The 16,178-nt window shown below is 41.1% G+C and overlaps 1 protein-coding gene across 3 annotated transcripts in view; it reads right to left on the bottom strand.

Annotated features, from left to right (window-relative positions):
- DCX (doublecortin) overlaps positions 1 to 16,178 on the bottom strand; it is a 237,946-nt gene that overhangs the window by 68,486 nt on the left and 153,282 nt on the right. For 2 of the 3 annotated variants that reach the window (XM_081041929.1, XM_081041931.1), the window contains one exon: positions 15,162 to 15,299. In XM_081041929.1, the coding sequence (XP_080898055.1) occupies positions 15,162 to 15,299 (138 nt within the window). The remainder of the gene's footprint in view (positions 1 to 15,161; positions 15,300 to 16,178) is intronic. The other variant, XM_081041930.1, reaches the window with a different exon arrangement.

The following is a 16,178-nucleotide window of genomic DNA, read 5'->3' as shown; positions in this document are numbered from 1 at the left end:
CCAAAGCTCTCCCAGGGATGGTAGAGCAGTTTTTGCATATGAAAACTCAGTCTCAGGAAGCCCATGAGGAGTAGCGCCAGAGACAGGGAGCTCAGTTTGCCTGGGAGAAACATGCCCCTCGGGGAATTGGTGGTTCTCTCAAGCCTCTGGATGGCATGCCACCCTGTTGCCCGTAGCAGGCATTACCGGCTTTTTGGTAGGCTACTGCTGTAGGCTCCGAGTGTTGCAGACATTTTACACCGAGGCCTCCACCAAATCGAACGCCTGGCACGGTGAGCAACATTCCGGCCAGGTAGAAATGCTGTTTGACTGTGGGCAGGAGGACAGGTGTCTCCCAACAATGTGTGGTGCCCAGTGGCCACTGTTTTCAGGACTTGGACCCCGAAGGAGGGGTGGGAGGACATGGATGGCACTCCAGCCAGGGTGAAGAGGGCCCTGCAGGTTTTGGCTGAGCGGTTGCCATAGGAGGCGAAGGCTATAGCTGGCAGCATGGGCTGGATGTTCCTCAGGGCCTTGAGTCTCAACACAGAAAATGCGCTTCATGAAATGGCCTAGGTGCCGGATTGGGTGTCCCAGTTGGAGGCACTGGAAGCTTGGGTCCACCTGTTATAAGAGGGGCCCCACAGTGGAGACTCTGAGGCAGAGGCAGAGGAAGCGAGTGGAAACAATGTAGCTCCCAACCCCCAAGCCGGCCAATCTTGAAGCAAAGGGTAAAATGTGAGCAAACTTTGGGCCCCTGGGACGTTGCTGCCGGCAACCCAGCTGTGACTGAGTACACAACCTACACCCCTTACACTCTCACTAAGTTGCAGGAGCTGGGGAGACGGTACAGACAGTGCCCTGGAGAGCCAGTCTCGTCTTGGCTATTACATTTATGGGATGAGGGAACAGACAACATTCACTGATCTCCAGGCGAGATGGAAAAGGTAGCCTTCCTGACAGTGCATCCGTCCCTGCGACAAAGGTTACAGAACTGCTATAGGTTGTCCCAAGACCAGGTCCACCACACTCTAATGGAGTGGCTCACTGCTGTAGTATGCACAGTATGGGGACAGGCTCCCAAGCTGCCAGACACTGTGAGTAAATGGCAATCATATACCGAACTTACTCAAATCATCCGTGAAATGGGTGTGAGACATGCTATTTTCAAATGTAATATGTGGGGGCTGAAAGACGAGCTTTTTACAGCCAGTGTGAGAGATCTGGTTTTGGATACTGCACCTGTGAGTGCTTTTGGACCCTTGATTGCCATTCTTACACCCTATGTGGAGCAGCGGATCCATAAAGTTACAATTGCCATGGCCACCCATGGGGATGTTGAAAGCCGGAGGCAAAGGAAGTTAAGACAGGAGGTCTGAGCAGTTGAGACCAGGAAGCCCAAATCAAAAGTAGAGGGGCGAGGTCGCAGGCCTCAGAGATTAACGCGCACAGATGTGGCATGATCTCGTGGCAGCAGGGTCCATCGGGAAAAAATAGTCTGACAACCCAATGCACTCTTGTTGGAACTTTGGAAACAGTTGCGTTTGGAACAGCATTACGGAGAAGCCTAAAGAAGTCTGGGAAAGCGTGACCCGTGCCCCTCCAGGACTTCATGCGGCCTCTTGAGGCTGACTCCTTTCAGCTGGATTAGGGGTGGGGCCAATGTACTTGATCAGAGGGGACTAGCGGGCACCAGAGGCCCCACGTGGAACTGTCCATACATTTGTCCCCTTCTAATGTGCAGAGGATTTTAGCCCTAGTTGACACTGGCGCAGACTGCAGTCTTGTTTATGGGAACCCAGAACTGTTTTCTGGACAAGCAATCTGCATTGATGGCTAAGGGGGAAAGACTGTGACTGTAAAAGCTGTTTCTTTACCATTGGGTATAGGAAGGCTTCCCCCTTGTACCTACAAGATTTATGTCTCCCCTGTTCCGGAGTATATTCTAGGGGTGGACGAGCTACATGGCCTCAGCTTACAGACGTCTGTAGGAGAGTTCCGTCTCTGGATCTGGGTGGTGAAAGCGGTGACATGCGGGCATGCTCACCACCCTCCTTAAGTGTTACCCCAGCCCCGACGCATGGTTACAATGTGACAGTACCACCTACTAGGAGTACAGGAGGAGACTGGTGGTGCCCTATGAAGTCCAGGAAGTCTGGCTGTGTCCAGAAGGACTGGTGGTGCCCTGAGAAACCCTGGCTGTGTCCAGAGAGCCTGGCTTTGTCCAGGATACTGCATTCACCTCCAGGGTCCATGTACAGGGACCCTTGCATAAGACACTTGTAACATAGATTGTGAGGCGAGAACCTGTAGGGGTGGAGTGTGGGGACAGGGTCCCAGAGAGCAGTTTCCAGGCTCTTAGCCTCATGTGGAAAGGTGCTGGCTCAGGTGGTAGATGGCCGTCAGCTGTGGCTAGTTGTCCATCAGCTGTAACCACTTAGCTAGTTAGCCACTGATATAACTGCTGCGGCTGCATTGGTTGGTTAGTTGGTTGGTTGGCAGGCAGAGAAGCGGACAGCAGGTTGTAGGTCCTGTGGGTTCAGCCTCCAGTGAGAGTATACTGCCTCCAGTGAGACTATAGTGGCATGACTCCCCTATCTATAGCTCAGTGGGTGTTCCCTTTTGGCCTAGCCATATCTTGCAATCTTATCTGCGGAGCAGGACCAGAGACCCCACAGGCCACCTCGCACAACAAATGGCGCAGCGTGCACGATCTCCTGTATGACAGTATCTATCCGGAGAAACCCAAAACTCTAATTCCAAAAAATGTATGCACCCCGATGTTTATTGCAGCACTATATACAATAGCCAAGACATGGAAACAACCAAAATGACCCTCTGTATACGACTGGATTAAGAAACTGCGGTAAAATTATACAATGGAATATTATGCAGCCATAAAGAAGAAAGAAATTGTACCATTTGCAACAACATGGATGGACCTAGAGAACACTATGTTAAGTGAAACAAGTCAGACAGAGAAAGACAAATACCATGTTATGTCACTTATATGTGAGATCTAAAGGAAACAATAAATGAATGAACTAATCAGAAACAGTCTCAGAGACATAGAGGAAAAATTGAGGGTTGCTACATGGGAGGGTGGTGTGAGGATAAGGGGGAAGGTGAGGGTATTAGAAGGCACAGTCATTAACCACAAGATTGCCACAGGGATATGAAAGTCAATTTGGGGAATGTAATCAATAAAGTAAAGATTTTGTAGGGTATCCAATGGACACTTGTCTCATTAGGGAGACCACCCCAGGGATGATGTAGATGCCTGATTACTGCACTGCACACCTGAAGCTAAACAATAATGAATGGCAACTATATACATATATGTACACTATGTATATATATATGTATATGTATATACATATATATACAATTATATATATGTATATATATATATATATATATATATATATATATATATATATATATATATATATTACAAGAAGTGGAGTACAGCATTAGGAATAGAGACAGTGGAAATGTAATGTCTGTGTGCGATATCAGAGGGATAGTGGATGGGGGGAGGGGGTTGTCACTGTGTGAGGGATGATAAATGTCTAACTACTACATTGTTTTGTGCACCTGAAACTAAAAGAAAAAGAAAAGAAAAAAGGAAAAGAAGGGGAAAAACATAAATAGAAATAATAAAATGGCAATAACTATGTACCTATCAATAATTACTTTAAATATAAATGGATTAAATGCTCCAAAAACATAGGGTGACTGAAGACATATATATGCTATCTACAAGAAACCCCCTTCAGTTTGAAAGACACACACAGACTGAAAGGAAAGGGATGGAAAAAGATATTTCTTGAGAATAGAAACAAACAAAAATCTGGGGTAGCAATAGTTACATCAGACAAAATTGTCTTTAAAACAAAGACTATAATAAGAGACAAAGAAGGACATGACATAACAACAAAGAATCCAACAAGAGGATTTTGCTTTGTAAACATTTATGCACACAACATAGGAGCACTCAATTTTATAAAGCAAATACTGACCAACATACAGGGAGAGATTGAGGGTAATACAGTCATAGTATCGGACTTTAACACCCCATTGACACCAATGGACAAGTCTTACAGACAGAAAATCGACAAGAAAACAGTGGCTTTAAATGACACACTAATTTTCTGGTCATTATGGCAGAGTAGATATACATTGTGTTTGACTCCTTTCCGACCATATCAAAAGTACAACTAAACTCCAGAACCACCATCATTGAGAATGTCCTGAAGTCTAGCTGAACAGAAGTCCTATAACTAAGGATACACAGAAGAAGTCACCTCAAGACTGGTAAGAGGGGCAGAGAAGCAGAAAGAGATATCGTACACCTACTTATGAGAGTTAAAAATCGGGAGGGATATCTTGGCCATGGAATTAGAGGAATTAGAGGTTCCATCCCCATACAAGGTTCCTAAGCCCAGGATTCCAGTACTGGGAAGAGAAGTCCACCACAGCTTCTGGCTGTGAAAACCAGCAGATTATGGCTGAGTTAGATGGACGGCTGCTGGAGGTTAATGTGTTCCTCTTAAAGGTTCCATGCACGGACTTCCTCACTGATGGACTCACTTGCTTCTGTGTTCCAGCACTTGGGCAGCAGCTCAAAAGGTGCCAGGGACATATGGGAAGGAACCGTATTGTCTGGCTTTAGGGTAAGCACTGGAGGGCAGCTTTCTCTCAGACTGAATTGTTGGGAGAAGCCATTATTACGTTGTTGAGGGCTCCCCTCAACCAGTAGATGCAGGCAACTGCCATTTTTGTATCTCCATTAACCAGGCTATCCCTGTTCACCCCCCCACACAACCTTCATTCCCTGACAGCCCACCCCACCCAAATTGCAGAAACACCCAAGCTGCTTCCACTCTCTTTTCTATACAAATGGTCTGTCGTGGCTTATACTGCATACCTTCTTAAAATCTTCCAAAGAATCACAAACCCCAAACAAGTAGTTTGGCCTCAGTGTGCCACATACCTCTTGCTAAGCGTCCCCAAGTGCAGCACTAGTGGCAGCCAGCCTCGGTTCATGGCTTGGTCTTTTAAGGTAACTCTAAGCCCAGTGTGAGTGGCTGCCATCTGTCGATTATTTTGTGTCTCATGCCAGGTGGCCCTTACCACAGGCTTTAACTGAACTTGGCTCACTGCAGGGCACTTTGCTGGAGACCCAGAGCCAACATGCCTGGTGACTGGCTTCAGACTGAACTGGAGTACCATCCAGCTGTCTCTGTGGACAACACACCCATGGTACAAACTGGGCAGACACCAGATTTTTGCTAACGTAAATCCTGCTCCATAGGGTCAGCCCCTACACAATAGCTCCTCCACTGTAGTCACCGCCAGTCCTGAGAACAAATCAGCCTGAGAGGTAATACCTCCCATTGATGTGTAAGCAGCAATGAAGGCTCAATCACAACATGAAAGTCCATACAACCCATACTGGAAATTCTCCTGAAGTACCCAGCTCAGGTGACTGGAGAGGCTGCACCACTGGGCCACAAAAAAAACACCTACTACATCAGACCACTCTACTAAGACCAGGTGACATAGCCCTACTTAATACATAGAAACAATAACAGGGAGACAGCCAAAATGATGAGACAAAAAAAAAATCTCCCAAGTGAAAAAACAGGAGAAAAGATGCAGAAAAAGAACAACCACAAAAAAAAACCTCAGTGGATAAATGAATAAAGAAGAGGTGATAAAAACATAATATGGAATATTACTCAGCCATCAAAAAGAATGAACTCGGAGTGATGTCATGGCAATGGCGGAAGCAGGGTGCTCTTTTTGAATCCTCCCCGAGATTTTCTGGCAATTGGGACATATAGAACACCTGAGGAGTCCTTTGCTCATCAGAGAAAAAATAAACATGTGGGATTACAACAAACGAACATTTTTTTCACAGCAAAGGAAACCATCAATAAAACAAAAAGGGATCCTACTGAATGGGAAAAGATATTTGCCAATGATACATCTGATAAGGGATTAATATCACAAATCTATGAAAAACTTACTCAACTCAACTCCAAAAAAACAAACAACCCAATTAAAAAATGGGCAGAGAACTTGAGGAGACATTTTTCTAAAAAGGACATACAGAAAGCAAGAAGACATGTGAAGAAATGCTCAACCTCACTAACCATCAGATAAATGCAAATAAAAACCACAATGAGATACCACCTCACTCCAGACAAAATGGCTATCATCGATAAATCAACAAACAACAAATGCTAGCGCGGATGTGGAGAAAAGGGAACGCTAGTGCACTGTTGGAGGGATTGCAGACTAGTGCAGCCACTATGGAAAACAGTATGGAGGTATCTCAGGAATCTGAAAATGGAACTACCCTATGATCCAGTAATTCCACTCCTAGGCATCCACCCAGAGAAATCCAAAACTCCAATTCAAAAATCTGTATGCACTCCTATGTTTATTGCAGCACTTTACTCAATAGCCAAGATATGGAAACAACGGAAATGCCCATCAGTAGATGATTGGATTAAGAAGCTGTGGTACATTTATACAATGGAGTATTACGCAGCCATAAAGAAGAAAGAAATCTTATCATTTGCAACAAGATGGATGGATCTAGAGAACATTATGTTAAGTGAAATAAGTCAGAAAGAGAAATAGAAGTACCATATGATCTCACTTATATGCGGAATCTAAAGAAAAGAATAAGTGAATGAACTAATCAGAAACAGTTTGGGGACACAAAGAAAAAACCGAGACTTGTTAGATGGGCAGGGGGGGTTGGGGATAAGGGGAAAGGTGAAGGGATTAGGAAGCATCTGGTAACCACAAGATGGCCTCAGGGTTTTTTTTTGAAAATTAATTTTGGGAAGGTATTCAATAATGTTGTAAAGATTTTGTTGGGTATCCGATGGACATGCGTCCTATTTGGGAGACCACCTCAGGGACACTGTGGATTCCTGATTATGGCATTGTACACCAGAAGCTAAACATTAAAGAATGCGAACTCAACAACAAAAAAACAAACAACCCAATTGAAAAATGGACAGAGGACCTGAAGAGACATTTCTCCAAAGAGGATATACAAATGGAAAATAGACATATGAAAAAATGCTCAACATCACTAATCATCAGAGAAATGCAAATGAAAACCACAATGAGATATCACCTCACCCCAGTCAGAATGGCTTTCATCAACAAAACAAATAGTAACAAGTGTTGGAGAGGCTGTGGAGAAAAAGGAACTCTCATACACTGTTGGTGGGAATGCAGACTGGTGCAGCCACTATGGAAGACAGTGTGGAGGTTCCTCAAGAAATTACGAATAGAATTACCATATGACCCAGCAATCGCTCTCCTGGGTATCTACCCCAAAAATATAAAAGCATTTCTCTATAGAGACACGTGTACGCCAATGTTCATTGCAGCTTTGTTTACGGTGGCCAAGACATGGAAACGACCAAAATGTCCTTCGATAGATGAATGGATAAAGAAGTTGTGGTACATATACACAATGGAATACTATTCGGCATTAAGGAAAGATGATATAGGAGCATTTGTGACAACATGGATTGATCTTGAGAGTATAATGCTAAGTGAAATAAGTGAGACAGAAAAAGCAGAGAACCCTATGATTTCACTGATATGTGGTATATAAACCAAAAAGAACAAGACAAACAAATGAGAAACAAAAACTCATAGACAGAGACAATAATTTAGTGGTTACCAGAGGGTAAGGGGGTGGGGGGTGGGTGATGAGGGTAAAGGGGATCAAATATATGGTGATGGAAGGAGAACTGACTCTGGGTGGTGAACACACAATGGGATTTATAGACGATGTAATACAGAATTGTACACCTGAAGTCTATGTAAATTTACTAACAATTGTCACCCCAATAAATTTAATTAAAAAAAAAGAAAAAAAATGCCAACTATAATTTTATACATATAATGTGATGGCTCAGTGTGAGGTCGGAGGGATAGTGGATGGGGGGAGGGGGTTCACAGTGTGAGGGATATAAATGATGAACGTCTAAGTATTACCTTGTCTTGTACACCTGAAACTAATAAATTTAAAAAAAAATTACAAAGAAATTCTATAAAGAAATATTTTATAAAGAAATACATAAATTTTATAAAGTAATAGAATAGCCACTTTAAAAAAAATAGATAATAGCCATTTAAAAATAATAGCCATTTTTTTAAAAATATGGCATTTTTTAAAGAAATAAAACAAAAAATCATCAGATTTGTTTGGAACCACAAAAGACCCCGAATAGCCAAAGCAATCTTAAGAAAAAAGAACAATACTGGAGATATCGCACTCCCTGACTTAGCTTGTACTACAGGGCTACAATAATCAAAACAGCATTGCATTGTCAGAAAAAGAGACACATAGACCAGTGGAATAGAACTGAGAACCCAGAAAAAATAAATAAATAAAGATGGACAGATAATTTCTGACAAAGAAGCAAAAAATATACAATGGAGGAAAGACAGCCTCCTCAATAAATGGTGCTGGGAGAATTGGATAGCCACGTGCAAAAGAATGAAACTGTACTGCTATCTGTCACCATGTACCAAAATTAATTCAAAATGGATCAAAGACTTAAGCATAAGACCTGACACAATAAACTGCATAGAAGAAAACATAGGTACTAAACTTATGGACCTTGGGTTCAAAGAGCATTGTATGAATTTGACCCCAAAGGCAATGGAAGTAAAAGCTAAAATAAATAAATGGGACTATATGAAACTTAAAAGTTTCTGCACAGCAAAAGAAACCATCCACAAAATAAAGAGGCAACCGACTGAATGGGAGAAGGTTTTTTGCAAACAGTTCCTCCGATAAGGGTCTAACATCCAAAATTTACAAGGAACTCATGAAACTCAACAACAAAAAAACAAACAAACCAATTGAAAAATGGGCAGAGGACCTGAAGACAGATTTCTCCAAACAGGACTTACAAATGGCAAATAGACATATGAAAAAATGCTCAACATCACTAATCATCAGAGAAATGCAAATAAAAACCACATTGAGATATCACCTCACCTCAGTCAGAATGGCTATCATCAACAAGACAAATAGTAACAAGTGTTGGAGAGGCTGTTGAGTAAACAGAACCCTCATACACTGTTGGTGGGAATGCAGACTGGTGCAGCCGCTATGGAAGGCAGTGTGAGGTTCGTCAAAAAATTACAAATAAAATTACCATGTGACCCAGCAATCCCTCTCCTGGGTATCTACCCTTAAAAATTTGAAATCATTGATACATAAAGACACATGTGCTCCAATGTTCATTGCAGCTTTGTTTCTGGTGGCCAAGAGATGGATACAACCAAAATGTCCTTCGATAGATGAATGGATAAAGAAGTTGTGGTATACATACACAATGGAAAACTATTCGGTCGTAAGAAAAGATGATATGGAAACTTTTGTGACAACATGGATGCATCTTGAGAGTATAATGCTAAGCAAAATAAGTCAGACGGAAAAAGCAGAGAACCATGTCATTTCACTGATATGTGGTTTATAAACCAAAAACAACAAAGAACAAGACAAAAAATGAGAATCAAAAACTCATAGACACAGAGAATAGTTTAGTGGTTACCAGAGGGTAAGGGGGTGTGGGGTGTGGGAGATGAAAGTAAGGGGGATCAAATATATGGTGATGGCAGGAGAACTGACTCTGGGTGGTGAACACACAATGGGATTTATACATGATGTAATACAGAATTTTACACCTTAAATCTATGTAATTTTACTAACAATTGCCACCCCAATTAATTAAAAAATATTATCTGCAAGTGGCCCATCTTCCACAACCTTTAGTTATTCAGGTTAAATAAAGGAATGTGAATGCAACCATAAAGTCCACATCCAAGACTAACACAGGATGAAAACACGGTGGTACTACCTCATTCTAGAACAAAACAAAGAATTTAAGCCCCTCCGAATGCCAAAATTCTTTGCTTAAATGTGTGTTAACCTGCATATGACCCATACTAACAGCTTAGAGAAAACTTGGATCTTTATGAAATAATTCTGTCTTCTTAATGTCTGAAAGGGAAAATTTATGCTAATGCAAAAACTATGTGTTGTCTATAGCTCATCCTTATGGTTCCCTAATTCTGATTAGGTGGAAGCTATTGTAAACCCTGTAAATTGGAAATAACTGATAACAATGGAAAATGACTTTTTTTACAGACTTGCAAATTCCGTGTTATCCAGGATGGAAACTACGTGTTAGAGAAGGTGAAAAACTTGTCCCAAATCACAAAGCTGGGAAGTATCCAAGACTTCCTAGAGAGATGTCTCCCTCTGCTCTTCCTCCATATTCTATCCCCCTCCACCTCCCAGCTTCAAATGGCCCTGAATGAGGTAGGGGTGAAAACGGGAAAATGGGTATGTCAAATCCAAACTGAACCTAAATTCTGTTTTGCCTGTGATCACTTTGTCCATGTGGAATATTCATTAAGTGGATGCACTGAACTTGGGTCTAAACAAACTGTCTTGAAATGAACAAGGTTATGTTACATGGACCCTTTTACCCTTTGGGACAGAAATCATGTGGAGGCTGCAGTCACATAATTTAAGATGAGCCCAAATGTTCTGGAAATTGACAAGGAGGCTGATTAGACTGGAGTTAGGTTTCACGTATGTTCATAAACTATGTGAAATGAAGATTTAAATATTCACTACTGGGAACACCACTTCAAATTTTGTACTGGTGGGGAATAGAGGCTGCTTGTAATTCTGAAACTGCCAAGTAAAGTCCCATTTTTTCCCCCTCAAATTGATTAGTCAGTTTATTTTTTGCATGTGAATACATTCTCATTCCTTCCCATCAGCAAGGAAATTCTGAAGGAACATGAGCATATCTTGTCTGCCTAAGCTTGGGTTGTGTTATATTACAAAACTTTCACTTTGACAAATATTTGTTGAGTCCTTATGCATTCCTGCTCTGTCTCTAATATCTTCTAATCAGTGAGGTGCATATTTTGTAGAAGGGAAATTCTGTAGATAGAATGCTAATGATCAATAATTTGACATGGTTAAATTGTGTTTAATGACTGGTGGATGTGTTCCTGTGTGCTGAGTAACCCAATTGAATACAGTCAGCGAAGGAAATTCATTTACTTCAAGCTGCTGCCAACTGAGCATTTTTAATGCATGGGTCATGTGGCAATTTAAGAATAGATTCATAAATTATTTGATATTCCTTCATGCAAGAAGTGAAGCCTGATCCCCCTCCCCTTGAATATGGGCTAGACTTAGCGACTGCTTCTAATGAATAGACTACAATAGAAGTGACAGTATGTGGCTTTGGAGACTACATTTTCCTTGTTCACACTTGAATTATTCAGCCTGGGCAAAGATCCTGTTAACAGCCATCTTCAAAGTGGATCCTACATTCCCAATTGAGCCTTCAGATGACTGCAACCCCTACCAATATCTTGACCAAAGTGACATGAGAGATCCTGGGCCAGACAGAACCACTCAGTTAAGCCACACTAAAATTCCTAACCCACAGAAACTGTGACATAATAACAAATATCTGTTTTTTTTAAGCCACACAGATTTGGGATCAATTTGTTTAATAGTAAGAGAAAAGTGATACAGGTTAGAAATACCAAAAATAGCCAGTGATATATCTGGAAAAAAATGATTAGCTAAGCGATTATTACCAGACATTATGATCTTGACCAAGTGTTTAAAGTCAACTTTTTTTTCAGGAGCCTGCTTAGAATCTGTACAAACAACTTCATTTTTAATCCAAGTGTTAAAACCTTGGTCTTTGTAGTTTGAGCAATATAGATTTGTTTAGATGCATGTGCTATTCTGTACACTTAACAAAAATATCACTAAAGACATGCATTTTTATTCCTTCGGCAAGCATTACACAAATGCTTACTGGATCTCTAGCACTATGCTGTGTGAAATAGGAGCACTTATACATCTATACATTCACAGGCATTATGTGAGCATCTATAGGGCCCAGGCACTGTATTCGGCACTGAGGATGCAAAAATGAACCTGACACCTTGTTCTTGAAAGGGCCCAGTATATAGTTGGGATAGTCGACAGGTAAATACATACTTTAAACATGCTATGATATTGCAGAGATCAGAACAACTATCTATTTGAGGTATTAAAGAATGAATAGTAGTTTTCAAGCAAAGAAGGGCAGTTGACTAGAGGGATGGAATTTCAGGTGCAGAGCAACAGTCTGTGCAAACACATGAAAGTATGAAAAGCCTCAATTGCAGCAAAAAAGAATAAAATACCTAGGATGTGAAGGATTTATATGCTGAAAACTATAAAACATTTTTGAAAGAAATTGAAGAAGACACAAAAAAATGGAAAGACATTCCATCCTCATGGATTGGAAGAATAAACAGAGTGAAAATGGCCATATTACCCAAAGCAATATACGAATTTAATGCAATCCCCATCAAAATCCCAATGGCATTTTATAAAGAAATAAAACAAAAAAATCATCAGATATGTTTGGAACCACAAAAGACCCCGAATAGCCAAAGGAATCATAAGAAAAAAGAACAATGCTGGAGGTATCACACTGCCTGACTTTAGCTTGTACTACAGGGCTAAAATAATCAAAACAGCATGGTATTGGCAGAAAAACAGACACATAGACCAATGGAATAGAATTGAGAACCCAGAAATAAAACCACATAAATATGGACAGATAATTTTTGACAAAGAAGCTAAAAACATACAATAGAGGAAAGACAGCCTCCTCAATAAATGGTGCTGGGAGAATTGGATAGCCACGTGCAAAAGAATGAAACTGGACTGTTATCTGTCACCATGTACCAAAGTTAATTCACAATGAATAAAAGACTTAAGCATAAGACCTGAAACAATAAACTGCATAGAAGAAAACATAGGTACTAAAATTATGGACCTTGGGTTCAAAGAGCATTGTATGAATTTGACTCCAAAGGCAATGGAAGTAAAAGCTAAAATAAACAAATGGGACTATATGAAACTTAAAAGTTTCTGCACAGCAAAAGAAACCATCCACAAAATAAAGAGGTAACCGACTGAATAGGAGAAGATTTTTGCAAACAGTTCCTCGGACAAGGGTCAAATATCCAAAATATACAAGGAACTCATGAAACTCAACAACAACAACAACAAAAAACCAAACAACCCAATTGAAAAATGGGCAGAGGACCTGAAGAGACATTTCTCCAAACAGGACTTACAAATGGCAAATAGACATATGAAAAAAATGCCCAACATTACTAATCATCAGAGAAATGCAAATAAAAACCACAATGAGATATCACCTCACCCGAGTCAGAATGGCTATCATCAACAAGACAAATAGTAACAAGTGTTGGAGAGGCTGTGGAGAAAAACGAACCCTCATACACTGTTGGTGGGAATGCAGATTGGTGCAGCTGCTAAGGAAGGCAGTGTGGAGGTTCCTCAAAAAATTACAAATAGAATTACGAAATGACCCAGGAATCCCTCTCCTGGGTATCTACCCAAAAAATTTGAAATCATTGATACGTAAAGACACATGTGCTCCAATGTTCATTGCAGCTTTGTTTACGGTGACCAAGACATGGAAACAACCAAAATGTCCTTTGATAGATGAATGGATAAAGAAGTTATGGTATATATACACAATGGAATACTATCTGGCGTTAAGGAAAGATGATGTAGGAACAGTTGTGACAACATGGATGGAACTTAAGAGTATAATTGTAAGCGGAATAAGTCAGACAGAAAACGCAGAGAACCATATGATTTCACTGATATGTGTTATATAAACCAAAAACCACAAAAGAAGAAGACAAACAAATGAGAAACAAAAACTCATAGACACAGAGAATAGTTTAGTGGTTCCCAGAGGGTATGGGGGTTGGGGGGTGGGAGATGTGGGTAAGGAAGATCAAATATATGGTGATGGCAGGAGAACTGACTCTGGGTGGTGAACACACAATGGGATTTATAGATGATGTAATACAGAATTGTACACCTGAAATTACATAATTTCATTAACAATTGTCACCCCATTAAATTAAAAAAAAAAAGTATGAAGAGCCTGAGCTCCCTCTTCTTTCTGCCTCAGAATAAAGAGATGGCTGGTGACATGCATGCTTTTGCCAGCGTGAGGCTGGCAGGACAGGCTGTTTTTCTAGACTACAGGCATTTCAAATGCAAGAAACTGCTCCAGCTGTCTCAAATTGAAGGAGAAAGGAACAACGCTTGTGCTCTCTGGCCCAAGGTTCTCAATCTTGAATTCTCATGGTGAACCCTGAGCCTTGGGAAGATAAATGTGTAAGTTCTTCTGGACCATGTAATTTCCTTGCCATGAAGAACTCAAATTGTCTGTAAATGAGTCTACTATCTTCTAAACTTGGACTTCTATGTCCTTTTGCCTTTTAGATAAGTATCACTCAAACTGTGGGTACAAGACCTCACACCAGAACATACAACATATTTCAGCCTTGATCAATAACAACCTGCTATGAAAAAAAGTCAGCTGAAGTAAATGGTTTGTTCATGGCAGGGTTTACTTTTGGCATAAGTTAGTAATCTCATCCTTGATTGATAAATTGTTCATTGTTTGGCAGTGAGCCACAGAAAGCATTTTTTAGATTACCTACTATCCACTAGATAAAATACTATATGACAAATCTCTTTGTTTCCTTTCAGAATTTGGACTATACATAAGAGTGATTCAGTTTATCTTGTTTCTCATTTTTGTTTTGAATTCTATAAAGTTCAAAGTGAAATTGGAAGCTCAAGTTCATCAACTATGTTGACAACTTTAGGTGGAATTTTTTAACTTCTTGTTTTTGGTTTTGATTTTCTACCTCAAATTTATATTTGAAGTGATTATTTCATTACTATGATGGTGAAGTATGATGGTGAAGATGATGACAATGAAGACAACCACAGCAATAGGCATCACAGCAATCATGGAAAAATAGGTCAGATTTCTGGTTTGCATCAATTCGAGTAGAATGAGGGTTGTGGGTGTATCTCATTACTACAAACAAGTTTGATGGTTTAGTCTCTGAATTCATAGAATTGGTATCATGGAGACACAATGGTGTTTATGAGGAACTCATTCCTCTGCATGCTGAGGGTACTGGCCTCCATAAATGAAGCCAGCATGCACAATTAGGAGAAGAACACTCACCGTCTTGGTCGTTACCTGAGTCAGCTGGAGACTTGCTTCGGCGCATGGGGCCAGGGCTCTTGGCTGAACTCTTCTGAGGTGTTGGAGATGCTTTGGGACCAGCAGTGGCTGAAGGGTTTCCTTTCATGACTCGACATTCTGGTGGAAAAGTACACAGACAGATTTGTAGAGCCAGCGTGAAATTAAGGCTCAGCATATTACCAACATCTGGAAACTGGAAAACCCACCAGAGGACAAAACATGTAAAGGCTGAGGACAGCAAGGTGGTACTCAATTTTTGCAAGAATGGTGAATCTCAAAAGGGAGGCTTCAGTGAATTTCAAAAGATACTTGGGTTAAAACAAGTATTTAACTCACTGAATTATAGAAATAAGGGAAGAGGACATCATCAAAATGGTGGCGTGAGATGAGCTTCTGAAAATCTTCCCTGGAATTTGCAACTAATTGAACAACTATAACTCCACAAAGGACTCCCTGCACAGCAGACACGCAGGACAAAGAGGCACACTACTGAATACACCTGAAGGTGGGAGAATTGTGTGAGCAGGAAAGTAGGGAAGGGAAAAGTGCAGAGATGCAGCAGTAAGGATGCAGGACGCAGACCTAGCTCAGTGCTCCAAGCTCACTGCATCCAGGAACTGACCCGGCTGAGGGAGAGGGAAGAACTCGGACTGCTAGGGCTCCATTTATGACCCACAGGGCTGAGGGGGCAGCATACAACACGGATGAACCCAACGCTCACAGCAGAGACATCGTAGAAAAGACTGAGAGAAGAAGGCTGAAAAGAGTGGTTTAAGCCCTCTGCTGAACAGAACGGAAGCCTTAGGCACTAAGACTAGCCGCCCTCTCCCTACCTTCCCAGAGCTCGACCCAACCCCACTTGCCCAGTGATAGAAGCAGAAAAGTAGAAGTGTAAGATCAACAAAACAGAATATTTGCTGTTCTGAGAACTGTGGACTGCAGACACAGATTCACAGCCCAACTAGTTCCAGCAAAGGGCAGGAGCTGTGTAGGCAG

Source organism: Rhinolophus hipposideros, assembly GCF_964194185.1.
Source record: "Rhinolophus hipposideros genome assembly, chromosome: X".
In the NCBI taxonomy this organism is placed as follows: domain Eukaryota; kingdom Metazoa; phylum Chordata; class Mammalia; order Chiroptera; family Rhinolophidae; genus Rhinolophus; species Rhinolophus hipposideros.
This window is presented reverse-complemented; position numbering and strand designations above follow the sequence as displayed.